Source organism: Euprymna scolopes, chromosome 37 (genome assembly GCF_053919585.1).
Source record: "Euprymna scolopes isolate OS-2025 chromosome 37, ASM5391958v1, whole genome shotgun sequence".
Lineage (NCBI taxonomy): Eukaryota > Metazoa > Mollusca > Cephalopoda > Sepiida > Sepiolidae > Euprymna > Euprymna scolopes.
The window spans coordinates 16,459,285-16,475,618 of NC_136518.1; the positions used below are offsets into that span (position 1 = coordinate 16,459,285).

Here is a 16,334-nt window from a genome sequence, read left to right on the forward strand (position 1 = left end):
ACATTTTTTTAAAAAATTCCTTAAAGTTAAAGTTTATTATAAAAGTATATGTAATAAAATAGTATTAATGACATGTATATAATTTTCACGGACGAATATGACGTTATGGCTGCCTAATGAAAGTGTATATACAAGTATTGAGTAACATTGTTTTTAAGTTATTTTTCATAAAAGAGAATTGAATTTGGGATTTGAAAAGTAAAATCTTCTGCTGGCAATGAATGTTATTGGAAAAAAAAATTGAAAAAGGAAAATGGCTGGAAAAAAAAAAAAAAAAAAAGAATTTTTCAAAATTTGAAAAAGAAAATTGACTGAAAACCTTTTTAAAAAAAACATACAATGATTAAAAAGTTTTTGAAAAAGAAAATTAATTGAATACATTTAAAAAAAAAGAACAAAAATTAAAAAAATTAAAAAAGAAAATTGCTGGTAACCTTTGAAAAAAACCCAAAAAAACAAAGAATACAAAAATTGAAAAAGAAAATTGACTGAAAATATTTTGAAAAAAAAAAATGGAACAAAGATTAAAAAAAATTGAAAAAGAAAATTGCTGGAAACCTTTGGAAAAAGAAAAACAATAAAAAAAATTGAAAAGGAAAATTTACTGAAAAAAATTTGAAAGAAAAAAAAAAATATTTAAAAAATAAAAAGGAATTAAAAAATCTTGAAAAAAAAAAAAAGAACAAAGATTAGTAATTGTTGAAAGATAAAAATGAATAAAAACATTTGGAAAAAAAGAAAAAACTTCAAAAAATAAAAATGAATGAAAACATTTTTTAAAAAATAAAAAATTTTGAATAGACATTTTGATAAAAGAAAAAAAAGAAAAAATTTTGAGAAAAGAAAAATGAATGAAAGCATTATGAAAAATAGAAAAAAAAAGAAAAAATTTGTAAAATAAAAATGAATGAAAGCATTTTGAAAACTAGAAAAAGAAAAACTTTTGAAAAATAAAAATGAAAGTATTTAGAAAAAAAAAAATTTGAAAGATAAAAATGAATTAAAACATTTTGAAAAGAAAAAGAAAATTTTTAAAAATAAAAATGAATGAAAACATTTTGAAAAAAAAATAAAAGAAAAAAAATTGGAAAAATAAAACTGAGTACTTATCCAGTTAACCTGGCAACTCTGCATCGGCATCTTCCAGTGCGTTATGTAAGCAGTTGAAGCAATTATCCAATCAGCTGTCAGAAGCCGACAAATTTCAATGAAAGTATAAAATTTATTAAATCATGAAACTTTTTTAAACAAAAAATAACTTTCAACATGCAATGTCAACGTGAAATTCCCCCTTTTCGCATGTTAGGAATAGCTTTCTATTGAGAAAGCCATTCACCATTCTCAACATGGGGAAGGATGCAAGTTTTGATTAATCATTTAGAAATCTCCACTTCAGCATATTCCTTACATAACTTGCCAGAAGATGCCGACACAAAATTGCCGGAGATTAGGATGAGTACCAAAATATGAATTAAAAAAAATTTTGAAAAAAACAAAAAAAAAAAACAATTTTAAAACAGAAAAAATGTTTTTCTTTGTGCAAATGTTTTTTAAAGTAACGACTTAATGAAAAAGAAATTCAATTCATTTGTTCTCCTGCTTCCCTGTTTAACCTTTAGATAGACATGGGTCCTTTTTTGTCTCAGACAAAACTGTACAATGGTAGTTTCAAGCCAGATAAACTTTGTATACGTGCTGAATATTCACTCAGGTTAGTAGATGAACTCATAAAAAATAAATTATTTTTTTGGAAATGATGATGATGGCAACCTTTTGTCTCGTGAGATAATGGCATCTGCTGTGGCTATACAGTCCAAACTAGAACTGCTTCTCCGGATGAAGATGAGAAGACCTAGGTTTGCCCAGTTACTAGGGTCCTCCTCTCAGTTGCAGACAAAGTCTGATGGAAGGGCAAGCCAATATGAGCACAGCTGCAGGAGATGCCAGAAAGGTGTTACAGTTTTTGAAATAATGATATTAATATAAAACAGTTAACGGTTGACTAGACTATAACACAAGCCTCTCCCTCCCCAGATGGTTGTTGCAATCAGAGCTTTTCTTCAACAACTGCAAAAGCCATGAAAGCTGAAGTGTTGCGCACTTCACTTGTGAACAGAAAACTTTTTATAATACAAATTGTTCAATTACTATACACGTTTGTTGTCCTTTTTCTTCAAAAGTTTCACTTGTCTGAATTTATTCTCAAGTACAATTCCTATTTTTTCTCAGCTGAGACATCTTTTGTATTTTTTTTTATTCTTTGTTGTCACTGAAACATAAATGACTACAATGATAGGGGCCAGAGTTATAGTAAAGCCATTTGGCTAGGAAGTTGATCAGCAAGGTGTTTATTTATATTATATTTAAGTTTCATCATGTTGGTACAGTTGGGGAAAGATGAAGCAAGGAGAAAATTCCAACAGCAAGCAACTGAGAGAAGTACTAGAAAATCTATCTGGCGTTCAAGAACCTGTACAGTAAAACAAAAATTAAAAATTGGAAATCATTTTTAGCTTTTCTTTTTTCTGAGCTTAAAACTTCCACACCAAATAATTGTGTTAAGACGAGAGCCAAATCAGCATCGGTTTATTGAAAGGAGACAAAACACATATGCATGCTGACGTTATTTGTTATCGTCACTTTTCTTTAATCAAACAAGAGTAAATAAAAAATGGCGGTCAATTTTGTTTTGAGATGGTCGCTAAATCCAGGCTTAATGTCTTGTCCAAAATCACTTAAGATAAATGAATAAAAAAAAAAAATATTTTCTTGGATATTTAAAAAATATATATTTTTACAAAAAACAAGAAAAAACGTTTTGTTTTGCAAAATTATTTTTAATAAATATTTTTTTTTAAACAGTAACTAAAAAAAACGAGCTGCTTCTTTCTTTTTTTATTTATAAAGCTGTTCAGAAAATAACGACTGATTTCAGCAACAACTATTTATTTGTTAAGCGCATTTACTTAAACTTCGTGCATTTGCTTCAGATTATTTGCCATCATTCAGATGTTAACATCAAGTTTATTCGGTTTACCTCGCATGTAAAATCAAATGTAGGAAACATACTTATTTTGTTCCTGTCGCCACATTTTACAATTTTTAGTTTCCACGTGACATCAGCATTGGTTGGACATGTTGCCTACTCTACCTATGAAAGCCCATATTGTCTAATTGTTTTTAAAACAATAAATATTCAATCTTATTCTTATAAAAGTAATTGTTGGTTAAATATTCTTTAATGGATGTCAGTTTTTGAAATATATTTGTAATTCTATTTCTTTTTGATTTTTGATTTAAGAACCATTTATTTTACAATGGATAAAGTCTGAATTTTTTTTTTTTACATCAATGACATCAGATTAACCACTAAGTGTCATCTTTGTTAATCAGACGATCTCATTATTTTTAATGCATGTGAAAAGTGATAATGTACAGATAAGCATAAACGTGTTATCATACAGACACACATCAATTCTTAAGCACATAAAAATTTGTGTAAAATAACAAAAATAAAAACTTAAATAGACTTTTTTAAAAATGAGGTAAACAAAAAAAAAATGTTTTCCGAACAACCAAAGACTATGTTTCTTGTCAATCATGCAGTATCATTAACAGCAGAGAAAAGGAAAACAACCAAAATATACAAAAATAACATTTATCAAATGCAAGAAAATCTAATTTTCTACCGACCTGTATAATTTTAAAGTGTGGAAACTGATTGTAAGATGAATTCGTTATTGTCACTTTTATTTAGTCAAACAAAAGGAAATAAAAAAAAAATGGCAGTCCACTTTATTTGGAGATGATCACTAATTCCAGGCTTAAAAGATAGTAAAAAAAAGGGTTTTTTTTTTCTCAACACTAACCCTAAGTCTGTGGAAGGGGTGCAATCGAACTTAGGGTTAGTGATGAGGGAAGTCATTTTTTAAACTATTTTTAAAGAAACAAAACATCATCACCAACAACATGGTCTGCCATATTGGATTTTTATGGTTCCTGAAAGAGCGATATCAATAAAATTTTATATTGAAATAAAAAATTTTAAATATTGGGTAAAAATTAATTTTTCTTACATTTGATAAAGTTACTGGTGTTTCTGCAGTTTATAAACCACACTATTTCTCAGATGGGATTTTCAAATTAAATTCAATTTCTACATTACCTGCTGTTTATTAAATTGTTAGGTGAAAGTACACAATGGCTAACAAAGCGGACCTTCCCTATGGGTTTCTAAATAATAACATTATTAATTTATTATTATGGTCCTTAAACTGCAGAAGTACTAAATTATTTGTTTTATATTTTGTCCTCCAACCCCACCACCGATTTCTGATCTGGTAACTGTACTACATGAATGCCTATTTCGGCAGTACATTTTTTTTTTAACAATTTCTTATAGAAAAAAAATAAGGATCATCCATACCTGGAACATTTACTTTCCCCCATAGATTCTCTTTTATGAATGAAAAATATGTGGGGAAAAAAACACATTGATATTACGGGCGCCATATATGAATAGAAAATGTGACAGAATGAGAGTAAAAAAGTTTTTGTTTTTTTTTCATTTTTTGGTGACATTTTCTGTTCTTAGATCTGGATATTGAATACGACTCGGAACTTTCTCTGATTTGCACAAGACTGTATTTGTAGTTGCAATTCCAGAATGCCTGCAAAGAATAAAGATAAAACGTTAGACGATCTGTAAAGTAAACTGAACAAAAATATAATATTTATATGTATTTTACGACCGAGCAAGACTAGGTGGTCTGCTAGTATATACTAGCAGTTCAGCCTGGCTTTGTTTGGGCCCTATGTACTGTTCATAACTTTATGTGCATGTATATATATATATATATATATATATATTAAAAAGTTTGACTCATGTCCAGATAACCTACATCTAAAATTTCAAGTGTTTAGACCCAAAATTGGTGAAGGAGTTAGGTAGAGTCTACAAAGGTCAACTTTTTCAACTTTGACTTCTTGGTAGCCAAATTTTCGTCCAAAAACTGATTAAAATACTTGCTGCATGTCTGAATACCCTTCATGTAAAATTTCAAATGTTTAGACCAAAAATTGGCTGAGTAATTTGTTAGAAACCACAGAGGTCAATTTTTTTAAAAACTTTGACCCCAATTTGGACTCCTTAACATTTATCGTTTTGGGCTCAAATCAAAATGCAACCGCTAGATACAATGCACAGCTCTTTACAAACAGACTTCTTTTTCCAAATTTACAACATGGCAAGAAAGAAGAAAAGGAAAAAAAAAAGAAACAAAACAACACACTGAAGACGGAGTGTACCTCGGAAATATATTTGTGATAAATTTCAAACAACTAAAATATTTGTTTATTTTCCTAATATTATGTTGTGATTTGGCATCAATGTGTATTTTATTTTATTCTAATAGTAAATATGTTTGGTGTTGAGAAAATAGTAAATTAATAGCAAATAATTTTGGGTTTCAAATTAATAGTGAATTAATCTATCTATAAAAGTGAAAAGGTCTGTCTGTGTACATTTCCCTACCAAATAACTCTGTCAACTTTCGATCTAGAGACTCGAGATTTGACATAAGGGATATTGAGATTTGGGAAAATCTTTTTTATCAGTGTTCGGCCATAAATTTGGCTGTCGAGGGGTCAAAGTTGATTTTTGAAAACTCTACCAAACTTGTCCACCAATTTTGGGTCTAAACACATGAAATTGTAAATGTAGGTTACTTTGACATGGATCAAACTTTTTAATTTGATTAGAGCCCCAAAAAATAAATGTTAAGGGGTTAAAATTGGGGTCAAAGTTTTAAAAAAAATTGATCTCTGCGGTCTTTTCCAAATTACTCAGCCAATTTCTGGTCTAAACATTTGAAATTTTACATAAAGGATATTCAGAGATAGGGTAAGCTTTTTAATCGGTTTGAGTCAAAAATTGGAGTCAAAGTTCAAAAGATTTGACCTTTGCAGTGTCTAGTAAACTACTCAGCCAATTTTGTGTCTAAACATTTGAAATTTATACATAACAAGTAATCAGACATTTGGCAAACATTTTAATCAGTTTGGAGGCAAAAATTTTGCTGCCAAAGGTCAAAGTTGAAAGAGTTGACCTTTGCAGATTCTACCAAATTCCTCTGCCAATTTTGGGTCTAAAGACTTGAAATTTAAAATGTAGGTAACTTGGATATGAGTAAAACTTTGTGTTTTGATTTGAGACCATAATAAGAAATGCTAAGGGGTCAAAATATGGGTCAAATGTAAAATAAATTGACTTCTGTAGTTTCTACAAAATTACTCACACAAATTTTGGTCTAAACATTTGAAATTTTATAAAGTGCATTCACACATCGGGCAAGTTATGAACAGTACATAGGGGCCGAGCAAAGCCGGGCACAAATGCAAGTAGTGAATAAGGTGGTTTTTGAGAGTAATAGTAAATTGATAGCAAATAATTTTGGGTTTGAGATTAATAGTGAATTATAAGTAAATAAGTTTGGAGTTGAGAACAATTAGTAAATAAGTAGCAAATAATTTTGGGTTTGAGATTAATAGTAAATTAATAGTAAATAGGTTTGGATTTGAGAGTAATAGTAATTTAATAGCAAATAATTTTGGGTTTGAGATTAATAGTGAATTATTACTAAATAAGTATAGATTTGAGAACAATAGTAAATTAATAGCAAATAATTTTCTGTTTGAGATCAGTAATGAATTAATAGTAAATAAGTTTGGATTTAAGAGTAATAGTAAATTTGTATCAAATAATTTTGGGTTTCAGATTAATAGTGAATTATTCGTAAAAAAGTTTGGAGTTGAGAACAATAGTAAATTTGTATCAAATAATTTTGGGTTTCAGATTAATAGTGAATTATTCATAAAAAAGTTTGGAGTTGAGAACAATAGTAAATTAATAGCAAATATTTTATGGGTTTGAGATTAATAGTGAATTAATAGTAAATAAGTTTGGATTTAAAAATAATAGCAAATTAGTAGCAAATAATTTTGGGTTTGAGATTAATAGTGAATTAATCTATCTATTATATCTATTAAAGTAATATTGTTTGTGTGTGTACACATTTCCCTAGCATACTACTCTGTTAATTTTTAGTCTAAAGACTCAAGATTTAACAAAAGGGTTTTTGAGATTTGGGAAAATCTTTTTAATTGGATTTTGGCCAAAGATTTTGTTGTTAAGGGGTCAAAGTTCAACGATTTGAGCTTTGAAACTTTACCAAACTCCTTCGCCAATTTTTGGTCCAAACACTAAAAATTTTAAATGTAGGTTACCTATACATAAGTACAAACTTCTTAATATATATACATATGCATACAAAGTTATTAAGAGTACATAGGGCCTGGTCAAAGCCGGGCTGAACTGCTAGTAATAATTATTACTGTAATTATTATTATTTTTTGTTAATTACATACACACACGTATATATATTACAATAGAAAAATGCGAGCATGAAAAGTAATATGATTAAGCTTAAACATGGAAAAGTAAAGGACTAGTTGTTAAAACTGGAAAAGAAAAGGACAAGATATTCAAGTAAAGATATTAATAAATTTATAATTTAAAATATTGCAGCATTAAGAACTGATTATATAATGTTATAAAATGAATTAAAAAAAATTCTTATTGCTGCAATATTTTAAGTTATAAATTTATTAATATTTTTACTAGAATATCTTGTCTTTTTCTTTTCCAGTTTTAACAACTATTCCTTTACTTTTCCATGTTTAAGCTTAACCATATTACTTTTCATGCTCACATTTTTCTATTGTAATATATATACGTGTGTGTATGTAATTAACAAAAAAATAATAATAATTACAGTAATAATTATTACTTTTCATGCTCGCATTTTTCTATTGTAATCCATGATTTTTCCAAGTTTCCAATAAATTCACTTGTTTTTTGTTTAATTTCAATCTTATTTTTTTGCCCCCATAAACACATATGCAATAGCAATGCATGGCACTCGTCTGCTTTCAATAAAATACCCCCAATTATCTCCCTTTCATGCTTTTATTCTGTTTGTTGCTATGGAAACCAGTCATAAAAAGTGTCACTCACGGCCTTACATATTTTTACGATTTTGACACCAGAAAATTCATCATAGCTTTTGTTTTACTGAACAAAAATTAAATTTTTTTTTTCATAATATAGCTGAGAAGGTGATCTATAAACTGTAAAAATTGTTTGAAATTTGGTTGAAAAATGAGTGAGCGGTGAAGCTTTAAAGCAGTTCTAAATGACTAAAACTGCCACTTAACCATATATTCAAACACAGTAGTGTTTGAATGATATAGGAATATATAGGAAGATAGTAATATGCTTGTGTTCAATATAATACACACACACACACACACACACACACAACCAAATTTATTTCCACCTTGGATGTATTAAGGAAAGTGAAATCAAATGCCATAGCTCACCCGTGCTGCGAGTCTGGGGTCATTGTATTAATCTGTTCAAATAAGGCATGAATTTGACTGTAGAGAACTTGATTGCCTACTGGAGAGAACTTGAATGGCTACTAGACACTGCCCGTTTTCATTTCAACATAAAGTGTTCAACAATAATAACCCGGTTCTTAAAGGGGCAGACATAATTATTATTATTACTATATTTTGTTAATTACATACACACACACACACATATATATATATATATATATATATATATATATATATATATAGAAAGATAGATGCTTGTGTAGAATATAATGCACACATACATAGAGCCAAATTTATTTGCACCTTGGATGTATTAAGGGAAATGAAATCAAATGTCATAGCTCACCTGTGCTGCGAGTCTGGAGTCATTGTATTAATTTGTTCAAATAAGGCATGAATTTGATTCTCATGATCGGCATCTTTACTTGATTGGCCCAACCTGAACAGAAAATAAGTTAATGAAGTTGTTTTAATAATCCGTTAAGTCATTTGTTGTAAAACATTGTGGAAGCATTATGAACAGTGAGCTTTTAGATCAAACACGAAAAATAAAAAATATGATTTAATTGGAATTCATTGCAATCCATTTTTGAGATGAGCATTATACATATTAATTTATTTTTATTTCGGACTATTATTCTCATCTTTATTAGTTGTTGTTTTTCACGACATTTCGGTCAACTCTTCCTCTGGCCTTCGTCAGGTGGTAATCGCGACGGATAGAAACTTTGAATCTCCTAACTGCATTCTCAGCAATCACTGGAGATTCAAAGTTCCTATCCGTCGCGGTTACCACCTGACGAAGGCCAGAGGAATAGTTGGCTGAAACGTCATGAAAAATCAACAATGAATAAAGATAAAAACAACAACTAATAAAGATGAGAATAATAGTCTGAAATAAAAATAAATTAATATGATTTAACACATTTATTGCTAAAACTGAAAAATGCCTACTGTAGAAAACTTGATTGGCTACTAGACATAGCCCTTGAGTATCTAAGGTCTCTCTGTACAGAAGTTTGTCAGGACAATCTAGCATGAGAATTATTTTCACTACAAGTAAACCTTGACATGGTATTCGCGGCCCAAATAAGATCTCCTCAATATGGCTAACCCACAGTGACTTACACAAGGAATGGCACACCTTATCCAAGTATTCACACCCCCCCCCCCCCCCGCCAAATAACATCTCAATATGGCTTCACTGGCTTTTGAGGAATGGTAAACCTTCGCCAAATGATGTCACCTCGAGTAATAGCACGAAGCTGGATACTCCACCAGACTAGATGAATTCTTGTCTTGGAATCCATCAAGACCAAGAGACCACAAGAAAGGTATAACATTTTTTTTTTTTTATTGTATTGCCACCCCAGACAATAACTATTCGGGACATAATTGCAGAGATACTATGTAGGGAGTTGAGCAGCAAGATGTCTGTTCACATTACACTTGAACTTCTGCATGTCAGTACAGTCGAGTAAAGAAGGAACCCGGAAAGGAGTTCCAAAGTCTAGCAGTTCTGGGGAAGAAACTATTAGAGTAGAAGGCTTTCTGGCATCTGGGGATCTCTATACTGTGTAGGGGTGGGATTTTGCTGATTGTCGGGTTTGGTGGGGGTATTTAGGTTGAGGGGGTACACAGGCTTGTAGTTCGTCGGAGCATCTACCATTAAAATACTTGCAAAACAGGCAGAGGAGGGATGCAACATTTCGTTGGTGGGACAGTGGTTGAAGCGTGGCTGACAGTTCAGGACCTATTAAGTTGGCGACTCCCTTTTGAATCCTGTCCTGGAGCGAGAGACTAGTAGCAAATGCACCAGCCCAAATGTGAGAACAATACTCCATACATGGGTGAATTGTGGCCTTGTAGAGGTGTAGTCAATTGAGGAGAGGACAATTAATACTCTTAAGTTCTTTAATAACTGAACATTTGAGACGTAAAGGAGATTTGGGATTGTCGGACTGACTTCCTCATCTTGGTTGTTATCATCACAACGTTTCGGCCGTTTTGCCCTCCGGCCTTCATCAGGTGTTTTGTATCGAACTGGGGAACCGTTTGTTAGGAGTCTCGAACCTAACCAAAACACCTGATGAAGGCCGGAGGGCAAAACGGCCGAAACGTTGTGACGATAACAACCAAGTTGAGGAAGTCAGTCCAAGAATCTCAATCAATGAAAACACCTCATCTCAAAAATATAGACAATTACTAAAGGAGATTTAATGAAATATTTGAATATGTATGTATCGTAGCCTCATAGGAGATGTCCTTTTCTCTTCCTTGCAACCTCTATCTCACAGAAGAAATGTTGCGAGTTTGTCTCTGATGTATCGTTATTTTCATGGAAAGTGTTCGACTGAGCTTCAATCTATGGTCCCCCCTCGCCAAACTTTCACAAGAAACACTCGTCTAGCTGTAAACACTATCAATAATTTCCCCCACTCTTTATCTCTGCCTAAACCTAAATGTAGATTCCATGAACAAAGCTTCTTTCTTAGAACTGCACGTCTGTGGAATTGTCTTCCGTTTTCCTGCTTTCCGGCTGACTACAATATGGTTGTCTTCAAGTCTAACGTAAATAAGTTCTTGATGAGCCGTTCCATATAAGTTATCAAATTTACCAAATTTTCATTACTAATGATTACTATATTGTCCAATTTCTACTGTACACTCTTTAACCCTTATCCCTGAGTGGCCTTCGGGCCTTGATAAGTGGTGACCCCCATGTAAAAAAAAAAAAAAAAAAAAAAAAGTGTTAGGCGTTAGGAAGAAGCCTCTTGATTTTTGAGAACTTCGACTTGGAAGTAAAAGAAAACAAAAGAAAACAAGTGAAGCATGCATGGTCCCACATAAGTGCACAGTGAACGAGGCATAAAAAAATGACTACGTTCAGCATTTGTTCCCCCTCACCCCCATTTAGCCCCAAAAGTCCTCAGAGGTCGTCAAATGTCAAATCCTGGTGAAAATGAAAAAAAGATGCAGTTTTAGACTTTAACATATGTAAATTTGAGTTCTGCACCATGCATGACTAAGTCCACCATTTACCCCACCCCCACCCCATTTAACCCCAAAACTCCCCAAGGCCTTAACATATTTAAATTTCAGTTCAACACCATGCAAAACTGTTAAATAGACATACACAGAAAATTTTGGAAAAATATAGTAAAATAGTCCCAAAAATGGAGTGTTAGCCAAAAAGAGTTATCGCAAAGTATAGACAAACAAATTTATATAGATATCAGTTAGTTACAACTTTTCAGAAAGCTTTATAAAAATCCAAGGCATCAATTTTTTTTTAATAAACACAAAAGTGTCAATTTTAGCCATTTTAACTCGAAAGGCACCCCTAGGGAGGCAACCAGAGTTTTCCCAGAAAATCTGTTCTATTACTTTTTTTACTCATATCATGTTTAATGTTTGTGCAAAATTTCAAAAAATTCCAAGGCGTAGTTATTGAGAAAAGTGTGGACGGGTAAACGGACAAGAGTGAATTGAAAGGTCCACCCTCCTTTTGTCGGGGACCAAATAAAAATTAGTCCGTAGCTCCTGCAGATTCGAGCAATAAACTATGTTGAAAAAACAGGTTTTCATTGATGTCATACACATACCAATAAATGTATTCCCGATGATTGTTATATTTGTTATGAACAAAGTGTAGTAACTGTTCTGATGCTACGCTATTCTGTCCTCAGTCAGTGAAGAAGAAATCCTTCTAGATTGAAGGAATTTTTATTTTTGTTGCTCTATAGTTATTTTCATTGCAAGTGCTCGTCTGAGCTTCAATCTATGCCCCACCTCCCCCCCCCCCCACCTTGCCAAACTTTCACAAAAAACACTTGTCAAGTTGCAACAACCATTAACAGTTTCCTCCACTCCATCTATTTCATTTTTACAGGGAAGTCACCATTTATCAAGGCCCGTAGGCCACTCGAGGATAAGGGTTAACGAATGTAAAATGGTATAGTTATTGTTAATGGTGTAGGTTTGGGTAGAATTTGGATTATTTAAGTGGATAACTCAACAAGAACTTGTTTACATTGGACTTGAAGGCTAGCATATTGTAATCAGCCAAGAAGCAGGCCAGTGGAACAGTGTTTCACATGGAAGGAAGTTCTACGAAAGAAGCTTTGTTCATGGAATCTGCGTTTAGATTAAGGCACAAATAGAGAGTGGGGGAAATCATATATAGCGGTTGTAGCTAGTCAAGTGTTTTTTTTGTGAAAGTTTGGCAAGGAATGAAATTGTTGAGAGTGGTTGTAGCTAGTTGAGTTTTTCTGTTTAAATCTAAACACAAATTCCATGAACAAAGCTTTCCTAGAACTGGCTACGTATTGAACTTTGTTGACCTGGATGAGGGCCAGGCATTCACTACCATATATCATGGGACTCCATACACAGCTGCTGTGCAACTAGATCAAAGTGTAGTATCTGTTCTTCAGATGCTGCACTTCAATTTCTTGTTCTCTGTCAGTGGAGGAGAAATCTTTCACGGCTGAGACAATTTTTATTTTTGTTCCTTTTCTCCACATTAAAAAACGACCCTCGTGTCTAACTCTGCCCCGTGGGGAGACATTGTAAATAGGAACTAATTCTCAGGCATACAAATATATTAATGTATACACATCTAATTCTATAAAGATCGACAAAATTTGGTTGCATTAAACAATGAATTAATTATATCACCTAATTCTATTTGGATATTTTATTATGAAATGTATTTTTAAAAAGATAAAAATGTGCTGCCTTGTATAAGGTTTGAACCGACACCTTTTAGATTATAGGACCGTTCTGATCAACACATTTCCTTCATGTCTCAATAAATACTTACTTTGGTGCAATACGTTCTGTCACAGCTGATATCGAGCAGACAAAAGATGAGAGCTGAATGACAATCGTCGACAAACGTTCGCATTCCTGTTTCAATCGATTTACATCATTCAATTGGGCTGAAAGGACAAGAATTTAAAAAAATGTTCATGTTTAAAAATATGAAATAAAAACGATAATAGTTATGGCAGTAAAAAAGAAATTAAGAAGATTAGTCTGGATTTGTATCTATCAAATCTTTGCGTTTAGAAATGTCAATGTTATTTCAAAATAGCATGAACGACCAAAGAAAATGCTTTGTTTTCATTTTACTGCAGACTGTTATCCTTATCTTGATAATTATTGTTTCACCACAACTTATCCTTTGGCCTTCTGCTGAGTCTTATTAACTGTATTCATAGTAATTACTGCCTTCCATAGTTGTTGTCTCACTACGTTTTGGCCAACTAATCCTCTGACCTGCTTTGGGTAGAATTGAAACCGCTATCTTCACATAATGCTCACCTGGAACCGTAGACTCAACACCTCTATCCACTGCGCCAAAGGTTGGATTTCCATTGTCGAGTTTGTACCGAATGGTATTATACATATTATTATTATTTTTTTTTTTTTTTTTTTTAAATATTAAAAAAAATAATAATATATATAAAGAAAATGCTATTTAAAAAATAATATATACAACAGACCAAAGAAAATATTATTTCAAGGGAGACAACTTTTAAAATGCCAAAAATCAATTTCCATCAAATAAACAAAAATGAATTAAAAAAGTCGAAATTACCTTGGTATAATTCTTGTTCATTTGCAATCCGTTGGACAGAATCTTCCCAGTGCTAATCAGAAAAAATATTAAAAAAATAAGTTAGTGCATTATGTTGATTATATTTTCTTTTTTGCTTAAAAAAGAAAATATAATCAACTGTTCCTCAATAACCGCTGAGCCCAATATTTTGGTGCCATAGTTTTCTTCTCCATTTCCTTCTCTTTCTGGCCTTTTCATCTTGGAGATTGCCAAGGGTGCAAACACTGGCTTACAAATACACAAAAATTAAAGTAACAATACAAACTCACATGATAAAACATCAACTCCGATACATTCAGTTGTGTGTGTGGTATCGTCAGTGTAGGAAAATGACTGCCAAGAGTCGTCTGTTCATGACTGTCTATCAAAGCATCATTCTTAGTTGGTTCATTAGCAAATCTTATCTGCTAACGCCCTACCTGCTTCTTTGAGTCTACAATCATCTGAAAAGTGTCACAAATTCCCAAGACACAAAAACTGTCATAAACTAAAGTGATTACTCAATATATTAACCTTGACTGGAAATCCTAAACACTGGGTCTTTGTGTCAGAGTACAGCTGACTACGTGATTTAGATCTGGTCGCCCCTTTTTTTTTTTTTTTTTTTTCAACTTTTGATTACTTTTCATTTTTTTGCAAATTATTTTCTCCTATTTTTCTGGGTCATGGCTCTTTTTTTTTTACTTTCTGTTTTGTAAATCATTTCCTAACATTCCTCAAGGTCTTAGGGTTTGCTTTGTGTTTTATTTAAGGCAAGGTAACACTTTTTAGGTTATTTTATGCCAAATCCAGTGACTTTAGAAAATGTTTTTTTTACATTTCTTTATATTTTTAAATGTTTATTCATTGGGATTTGTTTGTTTGTTTTATCTTTTTGTTTGGTTGTTTTAAATTTTTGTTTGGTAGTTTTATATTTTGGTTTGGTTGTTTTAACTTTTAGTATGTTGTTTTATCTTTTAGTTTGTTGTTTTATCTTTTTGTTTGGTTGTTTTATCTTTTAGTTTCGTTGTTTCATCTTTTTGTTTGGTTGTTTTAACTTTTTGTTTGGTTGTTTTAACTTTTTGTTTGTTGTTTTAACTTTTTGTTTGTTGTTTTATCTTTTTGTTTGTTGTTTTATCTTTTTGTTTGTTGTTTTAACTTTTTGTTTGGTTGTTTTATCTTTTTGTTTGGTTGTTTTAACTTTTTGTTTGGTTGTTTTATCTTTTTGTTTGGTTGTTTTAACTTTTTGTTTGGTTGTTTTATCTTTTTGTTTGGTTGTATTAACTTTTTGTTTGGTTGTTTTAACTTTTTGTTTGGTTGTTTTAACTTTTTGTTTGTTGTTTTATCTTTTTGTTTGGTTGTATTAACTTTTTGTTTGGTTGTTTTAACTTTTTGTTTGGTTGTTTTATCTTTTTGTTTGTTGTTTTATCTTTTGTTTGTTGTTTTATCTTTTTGTTTGGTTGTTTTATCTTTTTGTTTGGTTGTTTTATCTTTTTGTTTGGTTGTATTAACTTTTTGTTTGTTGTTTTATCTTTTTGTTTGGTTGTTTTATCTTTTTTTTGGTTGTATTAACTTTTTGTTTGGTTGTTTTATCTTTTTGTTTGGTTGCTTAATCTTTTTGTTTGGTTGTTTTATCTTTTAGTTTCGTTGTTTCATCTTTTTGTTTGGTTGTTTTAACTTTTTGTTTGGTTGTTTTAACTTTTTGTTTGTTGTTTTAACTTTTTGTTTGTTGTTTTAACTTTTTGTTTGTTGTTTTATCTTTTTGTTTGGTTGTTTTATCTTTTTGTTTGGTTGTATTAACTTTTTGTTTGGTTGTTTTATCTTTTTGTTTGTTGTTTTATCTTTTTGTTTGGTTGTTTTATCTTTTTGTTTGGTTGTTTTATCTTTTTGTTTGGTTGTTTTATCTTTTTGTTTGGTTGTTTTATCTTTTTGTTTGGTTGTATTAACTTTTTGTTTGGTTGTTTTATCTTTTTGTTTGGTTGTTTTATCTTTTTGTTAGGTTGTATTAACTTTTTGTTTGGTTGTTTTATCTTTTTGTTTGGTTGTTTTATCTTTTTGTTTGGTTGCTTTATCTTTTTGTTTGGTTGTTTTATCTTTTTGTTTGGTTGTATTAACTTTTTGTTTGCTTGTTTTAACTTTTTGTTTGGTTGTTTTATCTTTTTGTTTGTTGTTTTATCTTTTTGTTTGGTTGTTTTAACTTTTTGTTTGTTGTTTTATCTTTTTGTTTGTTGTTTTAACTTTTAGTTCGGTTGTTTTATCTTTTTGTTCG

General features: G+C 31.0%; 1 protein-coding gene across 1 annotated transcript in view; it reads right to left on the bottom strand.

Moving 5' to 3' along the window:
• Positions 1–4,543: 4,543 nt before the first annotated feature.
• The window catches only part of LOC145261104 (RING finger protein 207-like), an 89,444-nt gene continuing 77,653 nt past the window's right edge, over positions 4,544–16,334 (bottom strand). The window contains exons 13-16 of the mRNA XM_080119321.1: positions 14,066–14,117; positions 13,286–13,403; positions 8,807–8,899; positions 4,544–4,670 (exon numbers count right to left, since the gene is read on the bottom strand). Of these exons, the coding sequence (XP_079975447.1) occupies positions 4,565–4,670; positions 8,807–8,899; positions 13,286–13,403; positions 14,066–14,117 (369 nt within the window). The 3' untranslated portion in view covers positions 4,544–4,564. The remainder of the gene's footprint in view (positions 4,671–8,806; positions 8,900–13,285; positions 13,404–14,065; positions 14,118–16,334) is intronic.